At 43.7% G+C, this 19,648-nt stretch overlaps 1 protein-coding gene across 3 annotated transcripts in view; it reads right to left on the bottom strand.

Moving 5' to 3' along the window:
* adgrl2b.1 (adhesion G protein-coupled receptor L2b, tandem duplicate 1) overlaps nt 1-19,648 on the bottom strand; it is an 88,228-nt gene that overhangs the window by 17,287 nt on the left and 51,293 nt on the right. Inside the window, exons 12-25 of one of the 3 annotated variants that reach the window (XM_088395522.1) lie at nt 18,982-19,165; nt 17,172-17,294; nt 16,513-16,718; nt 15,948-16,121; nt 15,076-15,285; nt 14,758-14,978; nt 13,292-13,358; nt 11,575-11,666; nt 10,474-10,642; nt 9,874-10,002; nt 9,175-9,271; nt 7,988-8,113; nt 2,222-3,841; nt 250-284 (exon numbers count right to left, since the gene is read on the bottom strand). In XM_088395522.1, the coding sequence (XP_088251648.1) occupies nt 3,021-3,841; nt 7,988-8,113; nt 9,175-9,271; nt 9,874-10,002; nt 10,474-10,642; nt 11,575-11,666; nt 13,292-13,358; nt 14,758-14,978; nt 15,076-15,285; nt 15,948-16,121; nt 16,513-16,718; nt 17,172-17,294; nt 18,982-19,165 (2,619 nt within the window). In that variant the 3' untranslated portion in view covers nt 250-284; nt 2,222-3,020. Of the gene's footprint in view, nt 1-249; nt 285-2,221; nt 3,842-4,632; nt 4,687-7,987; nt 8,114-9,174; nt 9,272-9,873; nt 10,003-10,473; nt 10,643-11,574; nt 11,667-13,291; nt 13,359-14,757; nt 14,979-15,075; nt 15,286-15,947; nt 16,122-16,512; nt 16,719-17,171; nt 17,295-18,981; nt 19,166-19,648 lie in introns of those variants that run through there. The other 2 variants (XM_088395524.1, XM_088395523.1) reach the window with 2 other exon arrangements.

The raw sequence follows: 19,648 nt of genomic DNA, 5'->3' as shown, positions 1-19,648 counted from the left end.
CTGATATAACTCACGCGAGACTTAAGGGATGGTGACGTAACTTTCCAACCCAACATTCAACCCAAAAATATATATTGATTTTCAACATCAACATAGGAACCTTTCTAAAACAGCTCTCTTCCTAAATTTTGAAAGCTATCAACGGAATATGCGTCATAAAATATTTTTTTCAAGACAAATCCGTAAGATATAACTTGAAATATTAGACTCTGTGCCCCAAAACAATCAATCAAACAAAAAAACACTTACCACCACTATTGTTAGCTTGCAAGACTCTTTAATCCCTGTAAAAAAAACAAGAGGGAAAAAATTACAGCAATTTAGCTATGAGCTATCCTGCTACTAAGCTAGACAGCTGTATTCTAACATATATTAGCTCTGGTGGAAAACTCTTTAAAATATATAAATAGACTATAAAATAAAACATTCTACAATTACCATAAATAATTAACACTAGCTAACAAGCTATAATGTAAAGAGTGACTTATCTAAACGCTAGCTCGCAAGCCGTTATTCATCTTCACTTATCTTTACTGCTTGTTTGGTATACCTGTAGATACCATATACGTTATTTAATCCATCCCTGTTATGTGACTGAATATTATAGAAAATGGTATAATAATTGATTTTCAAAGACACCTACGGTCACCTAGTCCATGATGCATTCGGGTCGTTTTTGCCAGCACTAAAGCAATTTTCTTGGCTGCTAATCAGACGTCTGTTACATTTTTCCCAGTTCATCCTGTGGGAAATTACTTCCAAGTTTCAGTTCATTGTTTAGGGCTCCCACAGTATCATTACTATTTCGGACCATTCTTGGCGGCTCGCTTATCTTTTCCCAGGAATATAAAAAATTGCAAACAATCGTCCGCCTAACTAGCTGCATAAAGAGACCTAGTTAGCGAATGCCAATGAACACAGCTGAGCACTTAGCGCATAAAGAGACACTTATTTCCCTCCGGGGTTTGATGAGTAAAACAAATGATTGTAGGATTTGTGTTGTACAGAAACAAACAAATGATTCTGGAATGCAGCGCCGTGTCTGCTGGATGGTTCATGAATCAAACCCTGTTACAAGACGCCTTTGGAGGGGATTCGCAAATTGCCTCTGCTTGTACACATCTGGCCACTAAAGATAAGATGATACAAATTTTGGTCAGGATGCGCTTTATTGCATCAATCATGCATCTAAATGCATGGGGATCCTCCCCAGAGGTCACCAGACTGATATGTGGCGGAGGCCCAAACGTATGACCTAATACCAAGGGAACATTCCTGAGAATTTTCTGAGGAATGTTTTTCTACTACGCCACAAACAGCAAAATAACCTCTGTAGGATCTTACGGAGGCTGGTTACGACACACAAAGACAGAAATGATTGTCAAAATAAGCATTGGGACATTTGTGAACAAGAAAAAAAATTCACATTTAATTGATTGATATCAAACAGGAGTTGAATTAAATATCAGCTGACAAAGGGCTCTTACAAAAGAAATAACATGAACCTAATCAGTGCCGCAACAAACTTTGAATTTTTTTTTTTTCAAACAAATAGTTCCATTAATAAATTAACAAGCGTTAAAGAAAGATAAGTGTCCACAAACAAAAAGTCTGGGTGACACATTTCCTTCAGAGTTGTCCATGAAAGCAAAAGCACTTCACAAGCAGAGACGTGAGCGTATGGATTCAAATCTCTCCCCAAATACTGTTTTTTTTTCTTCTTTTAAAACATATTTGATCATACAACAGGTCAAGTGTGAAAGGCAATAAAAGCACATTTTCTCTGTTTTTATTAACCCTACATGAAGACATCTATTAACATGAAAGAGGGGTTAACTTATGAATGGTTGCCTTTTTTTTTTAAACTACTTTTTAAAACATGTTCCTATCTTTTACACGAGTGGTACAGCAAAATATAAATTCTTTAGCTGTTACTTTGACAAGTTAATTGTGCAATAGAGAAAATATAGTAAGGCCTGAGTCTGAATTAGTGGGTTCATTACTTTACAATCGCAACTGTGGACTTTGTCTAGAACAGTGGTTCTTAACCTTGTTGGAGGTACCGAACCTGCGCATTCGCAGAACCCCTCTTTAGCGGAAAAAAAAATATATATTCAAGACATAGATGTTTTTTACTGGTGCACAAAATGAGCCTTGCATGATCATCACCTTGTTCAAAGAATAAAACCAACACAATGCATGAACTCAACAAATGACATACCTGCAAATCAGTGTGCCTTTGCGAGACCAGTTCAGATATGCATTATCACGATTTTACACAATAAATGTGTGTTCGGACCCCCGCAGTGGAGGCTCTGCCGAACCCCTGAGACCGACTAGGGTTCGATCGAACCCAGGTTAAGAACCACTGGTCTAGAAAGAGCCTGGTTTATGAAAGCCAACTACTCCTGAGTCATGACTCCTTGAACTGTGACATGAAATGGAATGTAGCCAACCAAGAAATACCCTGACTGAGGAACAAGGAAGCATCCACAAATAAAAACAAACCAGATGTCACATTTTGTATAAAACAGGTTCGCCAGACGTAGTTTCCAGCGCAGGTCTTTCTTGAGAACATGAACATCCCCCCATCACGATGGATCTTGCAACGTTTCTGTCTTGGAGGACCAGGTTGTAGATCGCGTGGTGGAGCAGAAGCATGATGTGCGTGGTGTCCTGTGTCGTGATTATCGGCACACACCGCACACAGTAAGAGCAAACAATTTTTTTTTTTATGTGTGTGGTTTGTAACTGAAAAAACAATCTTGCAAGATCTGCCAAATCGGTGTCTGTGCATCTCCATAGTCTGTCAGCGAGGTGTTCACAGTTCACGTTTAGGCCTCGGAAGAACTTCTCGAGTGTCAACGAGTTCCATGTGCAAACAAGAAAAAGGTCAGCGACTCATTCCTTTACCCACCCCGACAACGTCTCAGCTTCCCGGGGCGCTTGTGGAGTGCGGAGCCGGGCTCTGCCGCTCACCTGACATCAACTGATAAGACCTGCCCACTCAGGGTTTGACCTCAGAGGCTGGTGATGATCTGCATCTGTCCGTCGCCGTCCCCCTCTTGGGCGGCAGGCGGCGGGGGGACGAAGCCGTCACTGGGCACTCGGTTTATGTGGTAGTAGGACAGCGGGGGCGCGTCGGCAAGCTCGGGCATGCTTTTATGGTACGCGTCCTCGCCGTCGCTCCGGGTGGAGGGGGAGAGCTCGTCCTCTTCCTCCTCCTCGGGCGGGTACGGTGAAGCGGAGGGCGAGTCCCTCAGGTTGGGCATGCTGGTGTAGAGCGAGTCTCTGTTGTTATTGCTCGCGTCCTCACCTGGCGCGGAGGTCTCCACCTGGTCCTCCAGCTGCCGGGGAGCCTTCTGGGCATTGTAGAGCAGGGAGTGAGTCCTCTGGGGCAAGAGCGGGGCCTCGAGGGCCTCCTTGTGGTGGTGGTGCAGGAGAACCTCCAAGGGTGCGTGGCCTTCCCGCCCGATTCCTCTCTGCGGGGACGACGCCTCGACGTGATCCACCTCGATGGCGTCGTCCTCGCTGCCGCTTCCGCCTCGGTCCACGGCCGCCCTGGTCTGCGGGGCCAGCGGCGGGGTCGTGTTCCGCTGGACGTCGCCACGGCCTCTCGGGACAACACGAGGCCGCAGGTTGTTGTGCACGATCTCGGATATGATCATCTTCTCAAAGGCGACGTCGTCCAGGTTGAGCCCCCTCATGTCGGGCGGGGGGGCACGCACGCCAACGGTTTCATAGTCGTCCTCTCGTAGGGAGTAGCTGTTGTTGAAGTTGCCGTTGAGGGGGAGGGTGTCCATGGCGCTGATGTCCCTGCTGTTGCTCAGAGACTGCTGTCCTGCAACAAATGACAGGAGGGAACACGCAAGATGACATTTTCTGCCTTCTAACTAACGACAGTTTATAAATAGACCATCGGCATGGACTTGATACTGCTCAGGACACTTGCTTGCTTATTTTCATGACGACCCGATTCGCTCCAAAACAGGTTTCCACTAGGGCGAGAGCCAGTCTATTGCCACATCCACAAAATCAAGGGTATTTTTAAAAAGCACAGCACATTAGAAAAATACATAAATTAAATTTAATAACACCTGATAAAAAATGAAACTAATTGATCATATAATAATATTTAATTTGACATGTACGGATATTGATGTGCATAATTAAGATCTTTGAGATGTGTTCTTTGGCTTCTAATAAATTTAGTCATCATTTTGTATTCTTATCATATGAACATAAGCATACAAAAACAGAATCATAAAATATATCAGGAGGGGAAAAAAAATACCCATGTATTTGTGGACATGAGCTAAAAGTTGATCCCGAACAATATCTGTGTCATGACGAGAGCTGGCATGACGAGAAGAAACAAAAAGCAGCGCTACGAGAACAACACAGCAGCACACAAAGCAGCCACAGGCACGCTGAACAAAGAAAGAGAAAGAGCACAACTGAGTAGAACATTAACAATGAATAAAACATTCCACCTCTTCCAAGACAAAAAAAAAAAAAAAATGAGCGGTGTGGAACACAGATGGCCCGCCACCTCTGTGCACCCCTCCACAATAAACACACACACACACACACACGTTACGACACACACGCAGGCACGGTGCAATGACTCACTTCGCCACCACTCACATCAAGTGTGTCTGCTCAGGCTATCGGGCCTAAGCACAGCTGATGTGCAACAAAAAAAACAAAAAAAAAAGAAAGTGGTGAAAACAAAAAGACGCCGTTTTTTAAAATTGCAGCAGAAACAACAAAATTACTCAAATCAGACACCAAAAAGCAAGAAAAGTCCAATTCAGTCGGCTTGTGTCCTTTGAATAAAAGATAATAAAAGGCTTTGTTCGGATTTTTCTGCGTGTGTGTGTGATGGACACTTTTAGAGGAGGACAAAAGCAAGGACGACTGAATCCTAGACTCAGCAGGTGAAGGAAAAAGCTCAGCGGCAAGCACACGTCTGCTAGCGTCAATTATTCCAAGCTCCAAACTCTTACTTTTGATTGACACATGACTTTTGCCTTGCTTTATAAAAGACACACATGTGCACACACACACGCACGCACAGACGGAGTTCATTCGCCTTTTCCAATGTCAAATTCAAGCACCTTCTAGAGCCGGTTTGAGAGCTTTATATTTATAGAACATACAACACTGCAGCAGTCATTTTGGCAGGAAACGGCAACTTCAGCTATATAACATGGCAACTCACTGTTCTTTTATATAAAAATGTATAAATATATAAATATTTTTTATATAAAATATGACTTTTTAAAACTTTGCTTACATTAAAAGGATGCTAGCTCTAATTGAAGAAAAATGTGTTAACACAAATGATTTTTTTTTCTACCCAAAAATGTTCTTGTAAGTTTTTATCTATAGCACAAAAAAAAAATACTAAAAATATACAATTGCAATGATTAACGAAGTACAATCAAAGCGACAAACCAAGTGGAGGTTTAATTTGACATATGCGAGTTGACTATTCATTTAAATATAAAAAAAATCCGACCTTGAGAAAGCAGCTTGATTGTTTTGTTTGTTGCTGCTGTTGTTTTCCCGAGCACTTGAGCTAACCTTCATACGTTCGCTTTAGTTTGATGTACTTTGATTTCACGAGAGGATTTTATAAGGCCGCGACGCGGCCTTTTTTTTTTGCGAGGAGCTGACATTTTAGTGGCGGCTAGCCCGGCGGAAAAAAAAAAAATCAAAGAAAATCAAAGAAAAATCTGAAAAGATGACAGCAAGCAAACATTAAAGGGATTTCTTCGAAGGACGGCTAAGGGATGAAAAAAGGAGCACAGAGGTGGAAAGAAATCGGGTGATTATTGGACGAATCGAAATTTGCATGTGTTCATGCACGGACAGGTATTGTCTGCTGGGAGCTTTACAGTTGGGAGAGTGCTTGGGAAAGATGGGGAACTGAATCAGTGTGGACAGCTGCACTCTGGGAAGCCATCCAGAGGAAAATTCATCCAAGATGTTTGCGATACTTGTAGGGCGCGAGGAGGAACATCTGCCGAGCATTACTTAGTATTAATACACTCATAAGACATGACGATCTGACTTTTTTTTTCTCTCTCCCCAAAGCGCTAAATGTAACGATTATAGCAGGCCAAATGTGAAAAGAAGCTCGCTTCTCCCGCTGCGACCTTTCCTGCTTGGGAATCCGTCATTGGGTTTCCAGAAAAACACCGGTCCATATGTTAGACTGCTTCTTGATCGACTCATAAATAGGATTGTAAATGTGGCTAACGTTCCTCTAGAGGCAGGACTGAGCCACAGCTAACGTGGAAATGTTGGATCTAAATCAACCGTTGCTATTTAAATGTAGGTAATTAAATGAAATACATCGGGTTTTCAATTTACGAGAGCCGCAGCAAAAGACGACATGTACGTATATATGACTTTACTACAGCGGTAGCGTGTTATGTTACGATAATGCAGGATGTAATAATTGGTTGGCTGACTCAGGCTAGAACTTAAAAAGACAAAAAAATCCTAAAAAGAAGAACTAAAAATATTTTTGAAATAATCTAATAATTATTAGCTAACTTTAACAACGTAAAAATGATTAGTTAACTTTAATGATTAACTATCTACGCACACGCAAATGTTTTGGAGCAATATTAGTAGTCAATTGATTTACTAAAAAAAATACATTAAAAATATATATACCTCACTTGAATGCTATGGAAGACATTTTGTTCCAAAAAAGATTTTCTGACAGAACAAATTTTGGACATTATGGTTATAAGCAACGCATTAAATTTCCGATGCTGCTTTTGTAGCTTTCTGACTTTGCTCCGTAGCAAGCAAATGACCGAACAGCAGACCAAAACAAAGGTTGTGCTGAGTTGAAGGCATTTGTTCCACTGTTGGACTTTCATCATGCTGCTGTTGCTTTTCTCTATTCTCTTTTAACATCAAATGGGGAGAATATCTGAGGGCTACGACCGTGCGCCGGCGCTGCATCGTGCATGTCTTTTCTTCCCTCTGACTGCCCCCCCCCTTCCCCTCAACTGCGGCAACGTGCAAATAGGTCAGCGTGTATACAAGTCAACATCGACTAAATAAAAGATAACTTTTACATAGTGTTTCTCGCCGCCCACTAATGATCAGTGGCGCAAATGATGACCCCAGATGCGTTAACGATCACACTTTTTCTGTTTTCAATCACATTGTTCAAAAAATATTTACGACAACATTTTCTAGATAATTTTTTGCGTCAATTCTGAGTTTTCAGATTTTTTTTTTACTCGGTAGGTTTAAATAATAATATATTTTAAATCCCAAAAGTAGAAAATGAGATTTCACAGCATTGTGTGCTGTTCTTTTGCTCCACTAACGAGCAACAGGATAGGTCTTAGTGCCTTATTCCTGCAGGTAATGCTTTGCTTGAGATGGGAGGGAAAAAAAAAAAGTTTTAGTCCATCACCAAGACTGGACTTTGCTTTGATCTCGCACACATCCATCATTACTTGTTTCTCTGACTCTCGATACTACATGGAAGAAAGATGTAAACAGCTTTTGTTCGGTGCCACAGGATAAATCAAAAGTGTATGACGAGTCGATGGAGAAGCAAAATAAAAGAAAATGCTATTCAAAGACTTTTTAAGAAAAAAAAAAATCCGATATTCTTGTAACATTATAGACTCAATTCTTACAAGTAAAATAAAATGCAATTCTTACACGTTATCCCGTCTTATATTTTCTAAAATACATTTTTTTAATAATAAATTTAACATATATGATTTAAGTGTTTTAAATGGATTGTGCTCCTTATATTATTATAAAAAATTAAAAAATATTTTTGAAATTATATATTAAAAATACTTTTAGGGACACATAAGACCATCCCTGATTAAAAATAGCTGTTGACGAGTGTATAATAAGTGGGTCTTTTTGTCTTCAACACGTTAGCTTGCAAGCAAATGAAAAGCGCAGGCAGGCAGTGAAAGCAGGAGATGCACACCTGGAGAGTGAAAGGTCGGTGGAGAAGGAGTGTTGCACACCACCGTCTCTGCCAGCAGGTTGTTATAAGGGTTAATGTCGTGGGTACGGAGGAGGGGGTTAGTGAGGAGGTAGTTGCCTGTCATGCCTGAAATCAAAAAACAAGAGCAATTTCACCCACTTCAACACACCAAATCAAGTTAGTGCACTGCTAGCAAGCAAATCCCATTTAGCATGCAGCCACATTGATATTTTAGAAGAGACTTTCGAAAACTTTTTCAGGCCTCACCCCTGGCAAAACATCCAAATTCAAAATGAAGTCCACTTAGCATACATCGATGTTCATTTCTCTCACAATATCTCAAAGCGTAAAATCAGGCAACCCACAAAAAACAGCTTCAACCTGCTATATGTTAAATCTAAAAAAAAAAAAAAAAAAACTTTCTAAAACTTTGAAATCAACACATACGCTTCCAAAAAAGGAGCCCACACTCAGGAAGCATAAAGACGTCGCCCTTTGCGAGACATCCCCCTAACAAGCAGTCAAACAATATTAGCGCGACACGTGTTGACAACGCGATCATCCGCAGCGTTTATGTGTAACAAATTCCTCCATACAAAAATCATCCAGCCGAGACGCAAGACAAAAAACACTGCATTCTTATCACCCGCCGCATGCCGTCTGTGTAAAGAATATAACGAATCATCTCGCTCATTTAGATTTAGGTCGGTGAGCTTGCTTTCACTGCGCTGGCGTGCTTTTTTAGAAAGAAGAAAAAAAAAAGCTTGAAATTTCTAATTACGCTCCAAAATCAGCAGCGGCGCAGCGGGGAGCTTTGGCAGTGTCGGCATTCATCCCCAAACACGCTCTGACCTCCGCCTGACTCACTCATCTCATCCCTCCCCTTCCTCCTGACAAGCTCTGTAGGCTCCAAATGAGTGAGAGGCCTCTCCTGTCACCAGTGCCGCCATTTCAACCCATCAGGCCTGAAATATCACTACTTTTTTTTTTCTTAAAAGATGATCCAAAAAGCAGCAGGAGAGAACAGCAGACAGCTCCAGACTTTGTGATATGCTATTGTGTGCTATTTTTGAACGCTTAAGCGAAAGAGGCGGGGAAAAAAGAGCTTTTAAAGTCTGCATCCTTCTCGCCGCCATTAAAGCGACAAACGGGATCTCAAAGAGAATAACACCTAGCGGCTTGCTTACCCTGGTTGAGCGTGGAAGTGCTGTTTATGTCTCCCGAGATAAAGGAGGACTCCGACTGCTTCCTCACCGTGTCGTTCCACATGCGCCTGATGCGGCTCTGCGTGCACAACGAGAAAGGGAGACGCCGATCAACAGTGTGTCGCCGTCAGCGTTTAAGTGCTTTAGCGTCTCCAACTTTGCGTCTCGTCTAAAAATGGATAACTGAAAGATTGTCTTTATATTCCGCAGCGATTCCCATAGGATATCTTCAAATGGAGTTAAATCAATGTTTTGTAAGCTCAAACATGCAGAAGGGAATTATGGAATTGTACTTAATTGGTTTAAAAAGGATTATTCATAAACGACAAGTCATGTATTAGTGACAATGAAGTGCTCTTCCGCTCGATGGCGGATTCCCACTTGTTACCATTCACGGGACAGAAGAAGCTTTTTGGTTTCACACAGAGCGAGTAAATTGAAACTAAACCATCATTACTTCATTATATAAACCTTTTGTGACACTTGATAAAAAATGGTGCCTTGGCTCAATAAAGTTGGAGAAACTCGGAGTAATTTAGTCCATGAGATGAATGCTCTAGTCTTGAGAATTTTTTTTCTTGGTCTTGGCTGCACCACACAGGGGCGCTAGGTGTTAAATGATATAAATTCTTTCTGCATGGCTACGCACTTAAGTGGGCACTTTTTTTTGCCACGACTGACCTGGGTAGCGGAAGAGTAGCGCGCCGTGGTCCGAGACGTGGCCGTCTTTACCGAGCTGTGGGGGCCCTTGGGCGGCAGGGCGCCGCAGCATCGAGATTGACGGAAACATTTGCTGTACTCTTTGCGGACCTGCGCAGGAAAAAGGTTGAGAGCCTTCAGAAGCTTTTATCAAATGTCACCCATAGTTCCTTAAATGCCACCTTGTAGTGTAAAATGAGGCAATAGTTAAAACATACATTTACCCAGACGATGATTATGGGTTGTTTAAAAAAAAAATAAAAAATTTCAACCAAGTGTTGATTCAATGCCAAAGCTTTAACCAGCGTTTTATTAAACAAAAATATTCTCCTTTCTCAGCTTGTGACACAACCACCGAGCGTAACTTGGAAATTTCAAGATTCAATGAAGTTTGAAGGTGGCCCGATTTCCGCCTCATTGACCTGTCGTGAGATGTGAATTCCATTTGCCAAACGTGTCAGACTTTAAATGTGAAATTAACTGGGGTAATTGGCGGTACAACTCCGAGTGCCAAAAGTATTTTTCTTCCCCTCAAATTAAAGATAGAACGTCGACATTGGGTGTCATTGACACAAGCGTTACCTTCTTCTGCAGGAGGCAGTGGAAGATGAAGATGAACATTCCTTGAAGGGTGTTGAAGATGGTGAAGAGGTACGCCATCACCACTGAGGACTCGTTGAGGAAAAACAGGCCAAAGGACCACGTCAGGCCCAAAAGACAAAGCAGGACAAACGTTCCCAACACCCAGGACCTGTCCCACAGGAGTAGATGAAAAAAATAAATAATGAGACACGATAAAGGTTTTGCTTGTGCTGCTTCCAGGAAAAGCCCGGAGGAAACGTGATCGCTCGCGAGTCAGTTTGGATGACGACTGTCGACAAGTGAGACGCCCCCGGAGAGAGCGCGCGACTCCGGGAAATCTTAGTAGGAAAAACGAGAGGCGGAATGGAGAAAGACGGCCGATTGCGTGCTCGCGACCGCATTTGAGCTCATAATCACACAGGATGTAACCTTCCGTTTAACTTTTGTACACGCGCCACTGATTTGAGTTAGCGCCCGAATTAGAGGCGCTTAATGAGATGTGACAGCTGGGGATGAAAAGTCAAATGTGAGCCAAACAAGCTTTGATTAGGAAACCTATAAAAAGGAAAATGTGCAAAATGAGAGAAATTGGGTCATTAATCACGTCGGCTTGTTGTGATGATCGCTTTTGCTTCCTCGACGTGTGCGGTTCAACCCGTTTTCTAACAACTCCGACAGAAAGAAAGCAAATCTCGTGATGCTGTCATGAGCAAAAATAAAATATACGACCTGGAGACAGTTTTTTTTTCTCCTGATTTTGGCTTTTATGCACTACCGCACTGACCTTGGAATTAAAAATATTCAATGCGAGTCGACTCGAAGCTTTCATGCAAGTCTCAATTAACATTATGCGTCTATTCGAACAATTTTGAAGTCCAATCTGATATTTTGTACTTTGTGGTCGCAGTTTGACAGGAGCTGCCACGGCAGTCAGAGAGATCTGCCGGGCTACGTTTCATACATCAACTCAGCACGACCTCGACATGAAATGGCCGCGATGCCTTCACGGTCCATATTTTAAATGCATCTTTCAGTAGCAGTGCGGTACTGTCTGTTTTTAGACTGAGCAACACCTGATCGTCCCCGAGGGATGACTCTCACCTGATCCCCCCCAGCCTGGAGGAATCGGGTGGAATGGAGGTGGATTTCTTCACCATCTTGTACATGGTCACCACCAGGAAGAGGACGTTGACCTGTCAAAACAAACACGTGTCACGCTGCAACGCGGTGAACTTAGATTCAGACTGACTTTCGAGCACGGTGGCGGAAGGTTACCGAGCGAAAAATTAAATACTTCAGCAGATTTTCTCGAGAGAAAGAGAGGGGGGGAGGGTTAATAAGAGGTTAACGCCAGCGCTCGACCTCAGGCGGCAACATGCTTCATATGGAGGCAGCGAAAATGATCAGAAAGGCTCCAGACAAGCACTTGAGGGGAAAAGAATGAAGGTGAGGTGCCATATTTTTTCGAGCCATTCATCCCGTCATGTTTTCCAACATTCCTGGTGTCCCGGGAAGCACCGGAGGGCTCAGAGCCAGCGTGCGGAAAAGGAAAGAGACGGGGTTCAATTTCGCATAACACCTTTGAAATGAATTCCAGCGTGCAGTATCGACTAAAAGAAACGATTCAAAATGTGATGAAGTGCCTGGCGTGACAGGAATATACTCCAACAACTGTATTCTGTATCTTCAAGCAGAGAAAGGGGGAGGCCTCCAATTTGGGGATGACTCGATTAGGGTGGAGGCCTTTATTGAACTTTTAAAAATATATGCTTGGTTGAAATGCTTTAACAACGCCCAATGACCTAATTTCCAAAATATGTCCAGAGCTCCTGAAATCTCAAAAGGTTATTTCCTGACGAAACAAAAGGAGAGCTTGCGGGGAACGTTAACGATCAGAAGGTGAGGCCACCATCTTCCGGATGCTTTGTGCCGGTCTGCTGCACTTGACTTCTGTCTGCATGATGCATTTAAGGCAGTAACGACAACAGCCGATCAAATTTACAGGAGGAGAAAGCCTTTGGAGGCTCTGAAGGTCTTTCTTGTCTGCCAAATTCATCTAAAAAAAAGGAACTCTCAGCCAATTCCGAGCTTGATTTTACAAGCTACGGGCAAGGCGGTTTTGTGGACAGGGTCGTCAAAAGGGACATCTGCTTGTTCATTTTGGAGAAGGCACTTATCGATACATGCTGAGGATTAATTTTGGGGCCACTATTAGAGGAAATGGTATTTTAGTGAACTGAGGTTATTGCAATTTCAAGTAGAATCACATACAATTGAGTCGTCGCCGATACCAAGAACCGATACTTGTTCATTTAAAAGTCTCTCAATGGTGCAAGGCATAATTTGCAGTCAAATGTATCTCATGTCTAACATCATGGCTCCTTCCTGGAAGGTATATGTCAAGCTGGTGTCATTTTTACACATCTTGTTCCAATACTTTTGCTCAAATGATTGGGTTCAAACAAAACGTCTTTTAAATTGTGTATCCGGCAGGGAGACAAGACACGATCCTCCGCCAAAGGTCATATTGCCCACCCACTCGTTTCTTCCATCTTGTTTTCCTACTGAGCAAATGACCTTCATGCCCGTGACAACTCTAGATGAGACCACCATCATCCTCCTCCTCCTCCTCGGAGCAAGCCTTTAAGTTGTTTCAGATTCCAAAGGATTTTTCATGGCCGAGTGGATGCCGCAGATGTCCTCGTGTCAGCGGCGCTAATGGTACCACTTGGCTTTCATGCAAATTGATCCGGAGGCGGTTTGCATTACCACAAAAAAAAAAAATCCATAACCTGAGTTCATAGTTTTTTCGACTTACCACGATTAAGAACGTAACTGGGCCGACGAAGCTCGAGAGGAAATGGTTGTCCACCCGCAGCCAGCACCTGAAGAGGACAAAAAAGGTCATTAAAAAGCCTAAATAAGATTCAAGAGGTTTTAATAATTTAACATTTACAAATGCTGTCTAATTACAGCAGATATAATTTTAGCTTGTGAACAATATGGATGGGAGACATACTCCAAAAGTGTCCCTCTTTTGGCTGAACGGAACTGAAACGGTAATCCTTTTTTTTTTTACAATTAATTTATATAAACGGTCACAAATCAATAGCACAAATATGTGAATAAAATTGCCACAAATGGAGATGTGTCAAATATTAAATGAATGCTTACTTAATCAACGATCAATTAGTACCGTATGAATAAAATCAAATTGAAGTCCAATCATGGCTTCCTGAATGATGTTTTGATCCACTATTCCATTTTAATCTGCTTCCAAGTACGCATCTCAGTTGCTGCTTGATGAAACTCAGATGTTATTCAATAAAATGCCTTTTCGCTTATATGCTATGATTTTAAAGTGCGGTGAAACGTTACGCAACGTTATGCATCTTCGCCATCACTTTGCTTTCACGCGGTTTCTCGGGCGCAGCAGTTTTGTTTTTGGGATATATTTCCATAGATACCAAACACTCACAGTAGCATCTTCACTACCGAGGGAGTAGGAAGTATGTAACTTGATATTTTTCTTGCTGTTGCCATGGTGAATTGAGATATTGGGGATCCATTGATTTTTTGCTGTTGTTGTGGTCATGCCTACGCTGAGCTCAAGGTGAACGTACAGCAGGTTGACTCCACTAATTTGGATCAGATGCTCTGGAACTGAGTCACTTTTGGATTTGGGAGGATCCCAATTCAGCTTTTCATCCACAGAAGGCAACTCGTCTTCAAAGATGAAAACCAAATCCGAAAGTGGGGCGGCATTTCTTGTTTGAATAATTAATGGAACAGGACACATCTGAGGATGAGAAACTCGCTCGGCGGGGAAAGGCTCAGAGTCGAGTTGCTGTTCCTCCGCATTGAGATCAATGTTTTGGATTTCAAATCAGATGCCGATATTTGTCACAGATTCATCTTGAGTTGTCAAGCCGAAATAGATTCGCCCTCACCGTTCCAATACTTTTGGTGACAAGCATCAACAGCTCAGCGCACTTTGGCTACAATTGTGCCATAGGAATGAAGATGCAAAATGAAAATAAATAATTATTTTTGCTAGCTAGCAGAAGAGAAGCACAGCAACCTTTTAAATGACAAGGTCGGCAATTACCAGCGTGCAAAGAATATTAAAAAAAAAAAAAAAAAACTCTGTAGGTCAGAGAAGCTAGACGGTGCATTCATTAGTGTTGCGGCTTTACACTTAGCCAGGGTGTAAATTTTCCAGCGGGCCAGAGAGAGGTCATCGCCATCATTACCGAAGTCACGGAGTAGGATTGGCGAACTTACGCTCGCGGCGTGCCGTATCTGCGGTAGTCGACGGCCGCCGAGAAGCCCACCACGGCCGCCGGGAAAAGGTAGCCGGCCAGGTAGTAGTACTTGCGGCGTGAGAACTCGCTCTCAAACACCTCCACCAGCATTAGGTGCAGCTCCACGCCCTCCAAACACATCCAGGCGAAGGCCGCCAGGAAACAAAAGTGCAGGACGCCGGCGATGATGGAGCACACCAGCTGACGGGAGAAAGAGAAGTTGAATTGAGGTGGAATTTCCGTCAGACATTAAATGGGGAGTTGAAGACGAGGAGGAAAAAAAAAAAACCTTGGTTACCTTGGGTTCGGTCATGTTGATGCCCACCAGGAAGATGAGCTCGCCGACAAAGAGGTTGAGACAGAGGTTCTTGTGGATGGTGTTGTGGTCGCTCTGCAGGCCCTTGAAGAAGCAGAAGGTGTACAGGCTGATGGCCAGGCACACCAGCGACACGGCGATGCCCATCCGAGTGATGACGGTGAGGAGGAGTTCGTGGACGCTCCCTTTGCTCTGTGGGTAGAGACATAAAAGATCGCAACAGGAATGGGGAAAAAAAAAATTCAGACGTGGAGGTTTCTATCAAAGGTTGTGCAATCTGTTTATGCTTGTTTGGCCTTGCCGGAGATCTGCGGCCCACCGAGTGCCATTTGGAGAGAGCTGTAATGCGGAGCTACTTGTGGCGCTTTCATCTTTCTGAGGTCAAAGATCTAAAAAGTAAGCCCGTTTCACACAAAAGTGAAAATAGCAGAGTGCCGCTCGCAAAATATCACTCCTGCAAGTCGGGCAAATCCTCCTATGATATTTGCACTTTTATTGAAGGCGAGGGCTGCGGCGGAGGTGCTGCGAAGGCAATTGGCGAGAGGCTAAGCCCTTCCTCGGGGGGCTCCGCTTTCAAGCTGCGGTTAAGGTTGAGGTTAAGACAGATGACGGGGGGGGGACGGGTTCACGAGCGGGGGACGCATTATTCAATCAGCCGCAAAGCCATCCCCCCCGCATTTACGACGGCACCCCGTCCTCGCTACGTTTACAATTCGTCGTGTCATTAAATTGCATTTGGTGAGCAAAACGCAGGAAGGAAGTCGAAGCTGCCGCCGTCCTGTTTTCAGCGATGTGTGAAATATTAGATGGTGACCACAGTGAAATAGAATAAGCTCCTCCCCCCCCCCACTTACCACGTTCCCCCGGTGGGCCATGAGGATGGCAAAGTTGGTGAGGTGATTGCAGGAGCACGTGGTGTGACTCTTATTAGTGTCCAGCAACTTGCAGCCCTGAGTGGACCAGTATCCCATCATGCTCCGCTCGGAATAATTCCAGAAGGAACAGTTGGGATTGTAGTAGTTCTCCTTCTGCACGGAAGAGGAGGGGAAAAAAAAAAAATGAATCATACATGAGCGGCGGGAATGCTGCAATATGCATGGCCGCACCTTGTACATTTTCAGGCCTCTGACTCCGCCGGCGAGGAGGGGAGCGCGTGTTGTACAAATAAATGTCAATTTATATTCTTTGAGTGCGCGCCAAGGTGGGAAGGAAGTGCATGAAAGAGATCCAAATTAGGGAATAAAAGAAAGACGAGATGCAACGAGGGTTACTATAGCGACGCGCGGATGGAATTCGACTTTTGTGATTCTCCGCTGTGTTCTGGGCTAATTGCTATGTGTGACAAAAAGTGCAACATTGACGTTTTCCCTCTAATGGCTTGCGTCGGGCGTCGGCGGATTTGCGCAGCTGCGGTCTTACATCCAGGTGCTCCAGCGTGAAGATCACGGGGTCGGCCACAAACACGCGGCTGGACTCCTTGGTGATGGAGGCGGAGAGGATGTGGGAGTTGACCGTGAGCGAGAGGTTATGCGCGCCGCCGTCCCCGAGGCCCCGCAGCGTGGCGTTCTCCGTGCTGAGGAACTGACCCAGGTGTTTGTACAGCACAAAGACCAGCTTGGCCACACCTGCAACACATCACGCTCATGAGAGTGGCGGGGGAGGAGAACACACACGCAGGCATGAAATCAACCTCGGAGCAGAAGAAAAATGACACTTGAGGGATTTGCGTTATTTCTTTTTGTGGGAGTGGGTGAGGTCACGGTTTACATAGGGTTTGATACTTTTTTTATTTGCCATAATTTAATGTAGAGGATATTTTTTTAAGATTATTTTTTTAATTTAAATTTGTTTTTAATTAATTAATAAAAATAATGAGAATATTTTTTCAATATATATTTTTTTTAATTTAAATTTGTTTTAATTTCGTGAACTGATTACATCGATCATTGTCATAGCATATTTGTTATGGTATTATTAATATTATTAAAACTTGATGTCCTACAAAAAATGAGGAGAGGTTCACCTAGAAAGGCTGACTTGCAATTGACTTTTTTTTTGGTACTATTGTGTGCTCTCACCATTTTTACTGTTGACTTTGACCGTGTTGGAGGAGAGCTGGAGAGTGGATCCGCCCCTGCTGGTCTGTGGGAACCTGAAGTCCTGCACCTGGCCGTCTGTGCTTACCACGTACACATCCATCACTGAGAGGGGCGATGCATCAGTTACGGGAGGGAGAAAAAAAAACAAGACAAGAATGGTTAATAGAGCAAAAAAAACCCAAAAGAAAAGCAACCGTCAGGTGCTTGTTGAGGTTCATTGTAGCGGTGAGAAAACAAGACCCCATGCAGTGCCATTTACTTACCGCCAAATACGTTTGGAGGCTGCTGGATAGAAAAGAAATAAATAACAACAAGGCATTGTGCTTGCAAAAGGATGAGCGTGCAGCCTTCCTGCCGCATGAATGTCAAATATTCAGAGGATCAAAAATATCATCGAGCTTTTACTTTGACGTCCTCAACCCCCCCCCACCCCCTGTGGCTTTAGATGACTCTGGGCTCCATGAGCAAATCTCTGTGAAAATCCTCCAAATTCCCACAGCCCCTCCTCTCCGCCGCCGCGCCAGCTGCCGGGTGGCGCTGCCTTTGATGTACGAAATTACCGACGGGGTCAGGAGGACGCCGCCGCTCGCTGGCTCGCACCAGAAAATGGCCTGGCTTTCCGTAGATAGATGGTTCCTGACAGACAAAGATGAGGGATTGCCCTCCGCCGGCCTTGGCTGTCTGTCTTGATTATTTTTTTTTTGTTACTTCAAGCGCTGCGTTTGCAACCGGGCTCCAGTGTTGCTAACGCTCAGCCGGAGGTGTTGTTTGGGTCACCTGCTAATTGGATCCGAACGGCAGCACTGGCTTCTTCTCACCTCGTGAACGGAGGTCGGATATGATACTTTCACTTCAGCTCACCGAGTGACACCTGGGAGTGATGAAGTGACTCGAGAGCCTCGCGTCATCTATTCAAGTAAATATCTTATAACAATTCTGCCGACGACAGCACAAGTTGTTTTGTGTAACATTAAAAATTGAAGTGATAAAGCCACAGATTGGGTTGCATTATGATTGCAGTATAACCTGTTGATTTCAGCGATTTTATTTATTCATTTATTATTTCAGCAATTCAGTTTTTTTTTAAATTTATTTGTTTATTTCAGCAATTTAGTTTATTTATTTATTTATTCGTTTATTACAGCGATTGTATTTATTTATGTATTTATTTTACATCTCCAAGGTATTGCAAATTGGCAGACTACTACTTCTGACTTGAATACAAATTCGGGGAGGCACTCAAGGGACCCAACAATTAGGCAATTAAAAAGCACGTTTTGAATAATCGTCCCCCCCTTTAAAGCGTGAGAGAAATGGTCCTTTGACTCTGAAATTCTGCTTTTGTCTACCGAGGTCCCTCATTACTTCAGAGAAACCTAAGAACTGCCCACAGCTCATTAAAAAAAAGTATTAATCAGCACTCGCGAGGACGGGGAACAAAGTTGGCGATCAGCTCGTGTAAATGGCAGTTAGGGAAGCCAGGGCCACGCCAGTGGAACAATGTCCTTCACATGGCGTCTTTGTTTCGAGCTCCAGGAGTGTGTTCCTAGTTCCTCCGCCGCTCGATGAGGTGACTTGCCTGATGGAAAATCAATGAGGTAGAAAGCTAACCTGACTGATACCACCTTGAAGAAAATGAAAAAAAAAAAAAAAGCAAAGAAAGAAAAGCGCCCGTAGAGGATTACGCTCGTCTTGGAGTGGCGTAGACATTTCCTTTACTTTAAGATGGCGGCGGGCCAGCCGGCGAGACGAGTAATAGGGCGAGCATTGTGAGTGACGGGCCACTTACCGATGTTCTCGGCGGGCACTTTGACGATGGACGGCTCAATGAGGTTCTCGGCAAAGACGAAGGCTCCTTCCTCCAGGGTGTCCAGCATCATGGTGGCGACGTGTGTTTGCTCTGTGGAGTTCATGTCGCGCCACGACTTCAGAGCCTCGGGCTTCAGGAGATTGTTCACCGTGTCCACGATGGCCTGTAACCACACGTCAAATGTCAGCCACGCACATTTGGGGTTTTAATAACAAAACGGGGGGGAGGGAGCGAGCGGGGGTGAACGATAAAAAGGGCATGCATGGCCGACAGTGACAACAACTGATATATCGACAAAATTATGACCCAAGTCAGCTCAGGAGCAAGGAGAACTTAAAGGAAAACAAAAAGGAAGCATCTTTTTCCACCTTCGCTCATCTACTTTATTGAAGAACAAGAATGACAAAAGGCCACAGGGAGAGAGCAAGCCCCCCTGTAAAAAAAAATCCAGCAAAGAATATTCTTGAGCCTGTCGTGACCTTGAATTCACCCCCCCCAAGGAAGACGGGGCATTATCATCAAATCCGTGTCCAAAGTGGCAGTCTGAAGCAAAATGGTGGAAAGAAATTGCCTTGTTTTCAATGTCAATCCTTTCATTTCCTGCTTTATGATAAGTTGCAAGTAAGCTAAACATTCCACGCGAGTA

Source organism: Syngnathus floridae, chromosome 14, assembly GCF_059516105.1.
Source record: "Syngnathus floridae isolate MCC-2025c chromosome 14, RoL_Sflo_1.0, whole genome shotgun sequence".
Lineage (NCBI taxonomy): Eukaryota > Metazoa > Chordata > Actinopteri > Syngnathiformes > Syngnathidae > Syngnathus > Syngnathus floridae.
The sequence above is the reverse complement of the archived record's forward strand: the minus strand, read 5'-3'. Positions and strand labels throughout refer to the sequence as shown.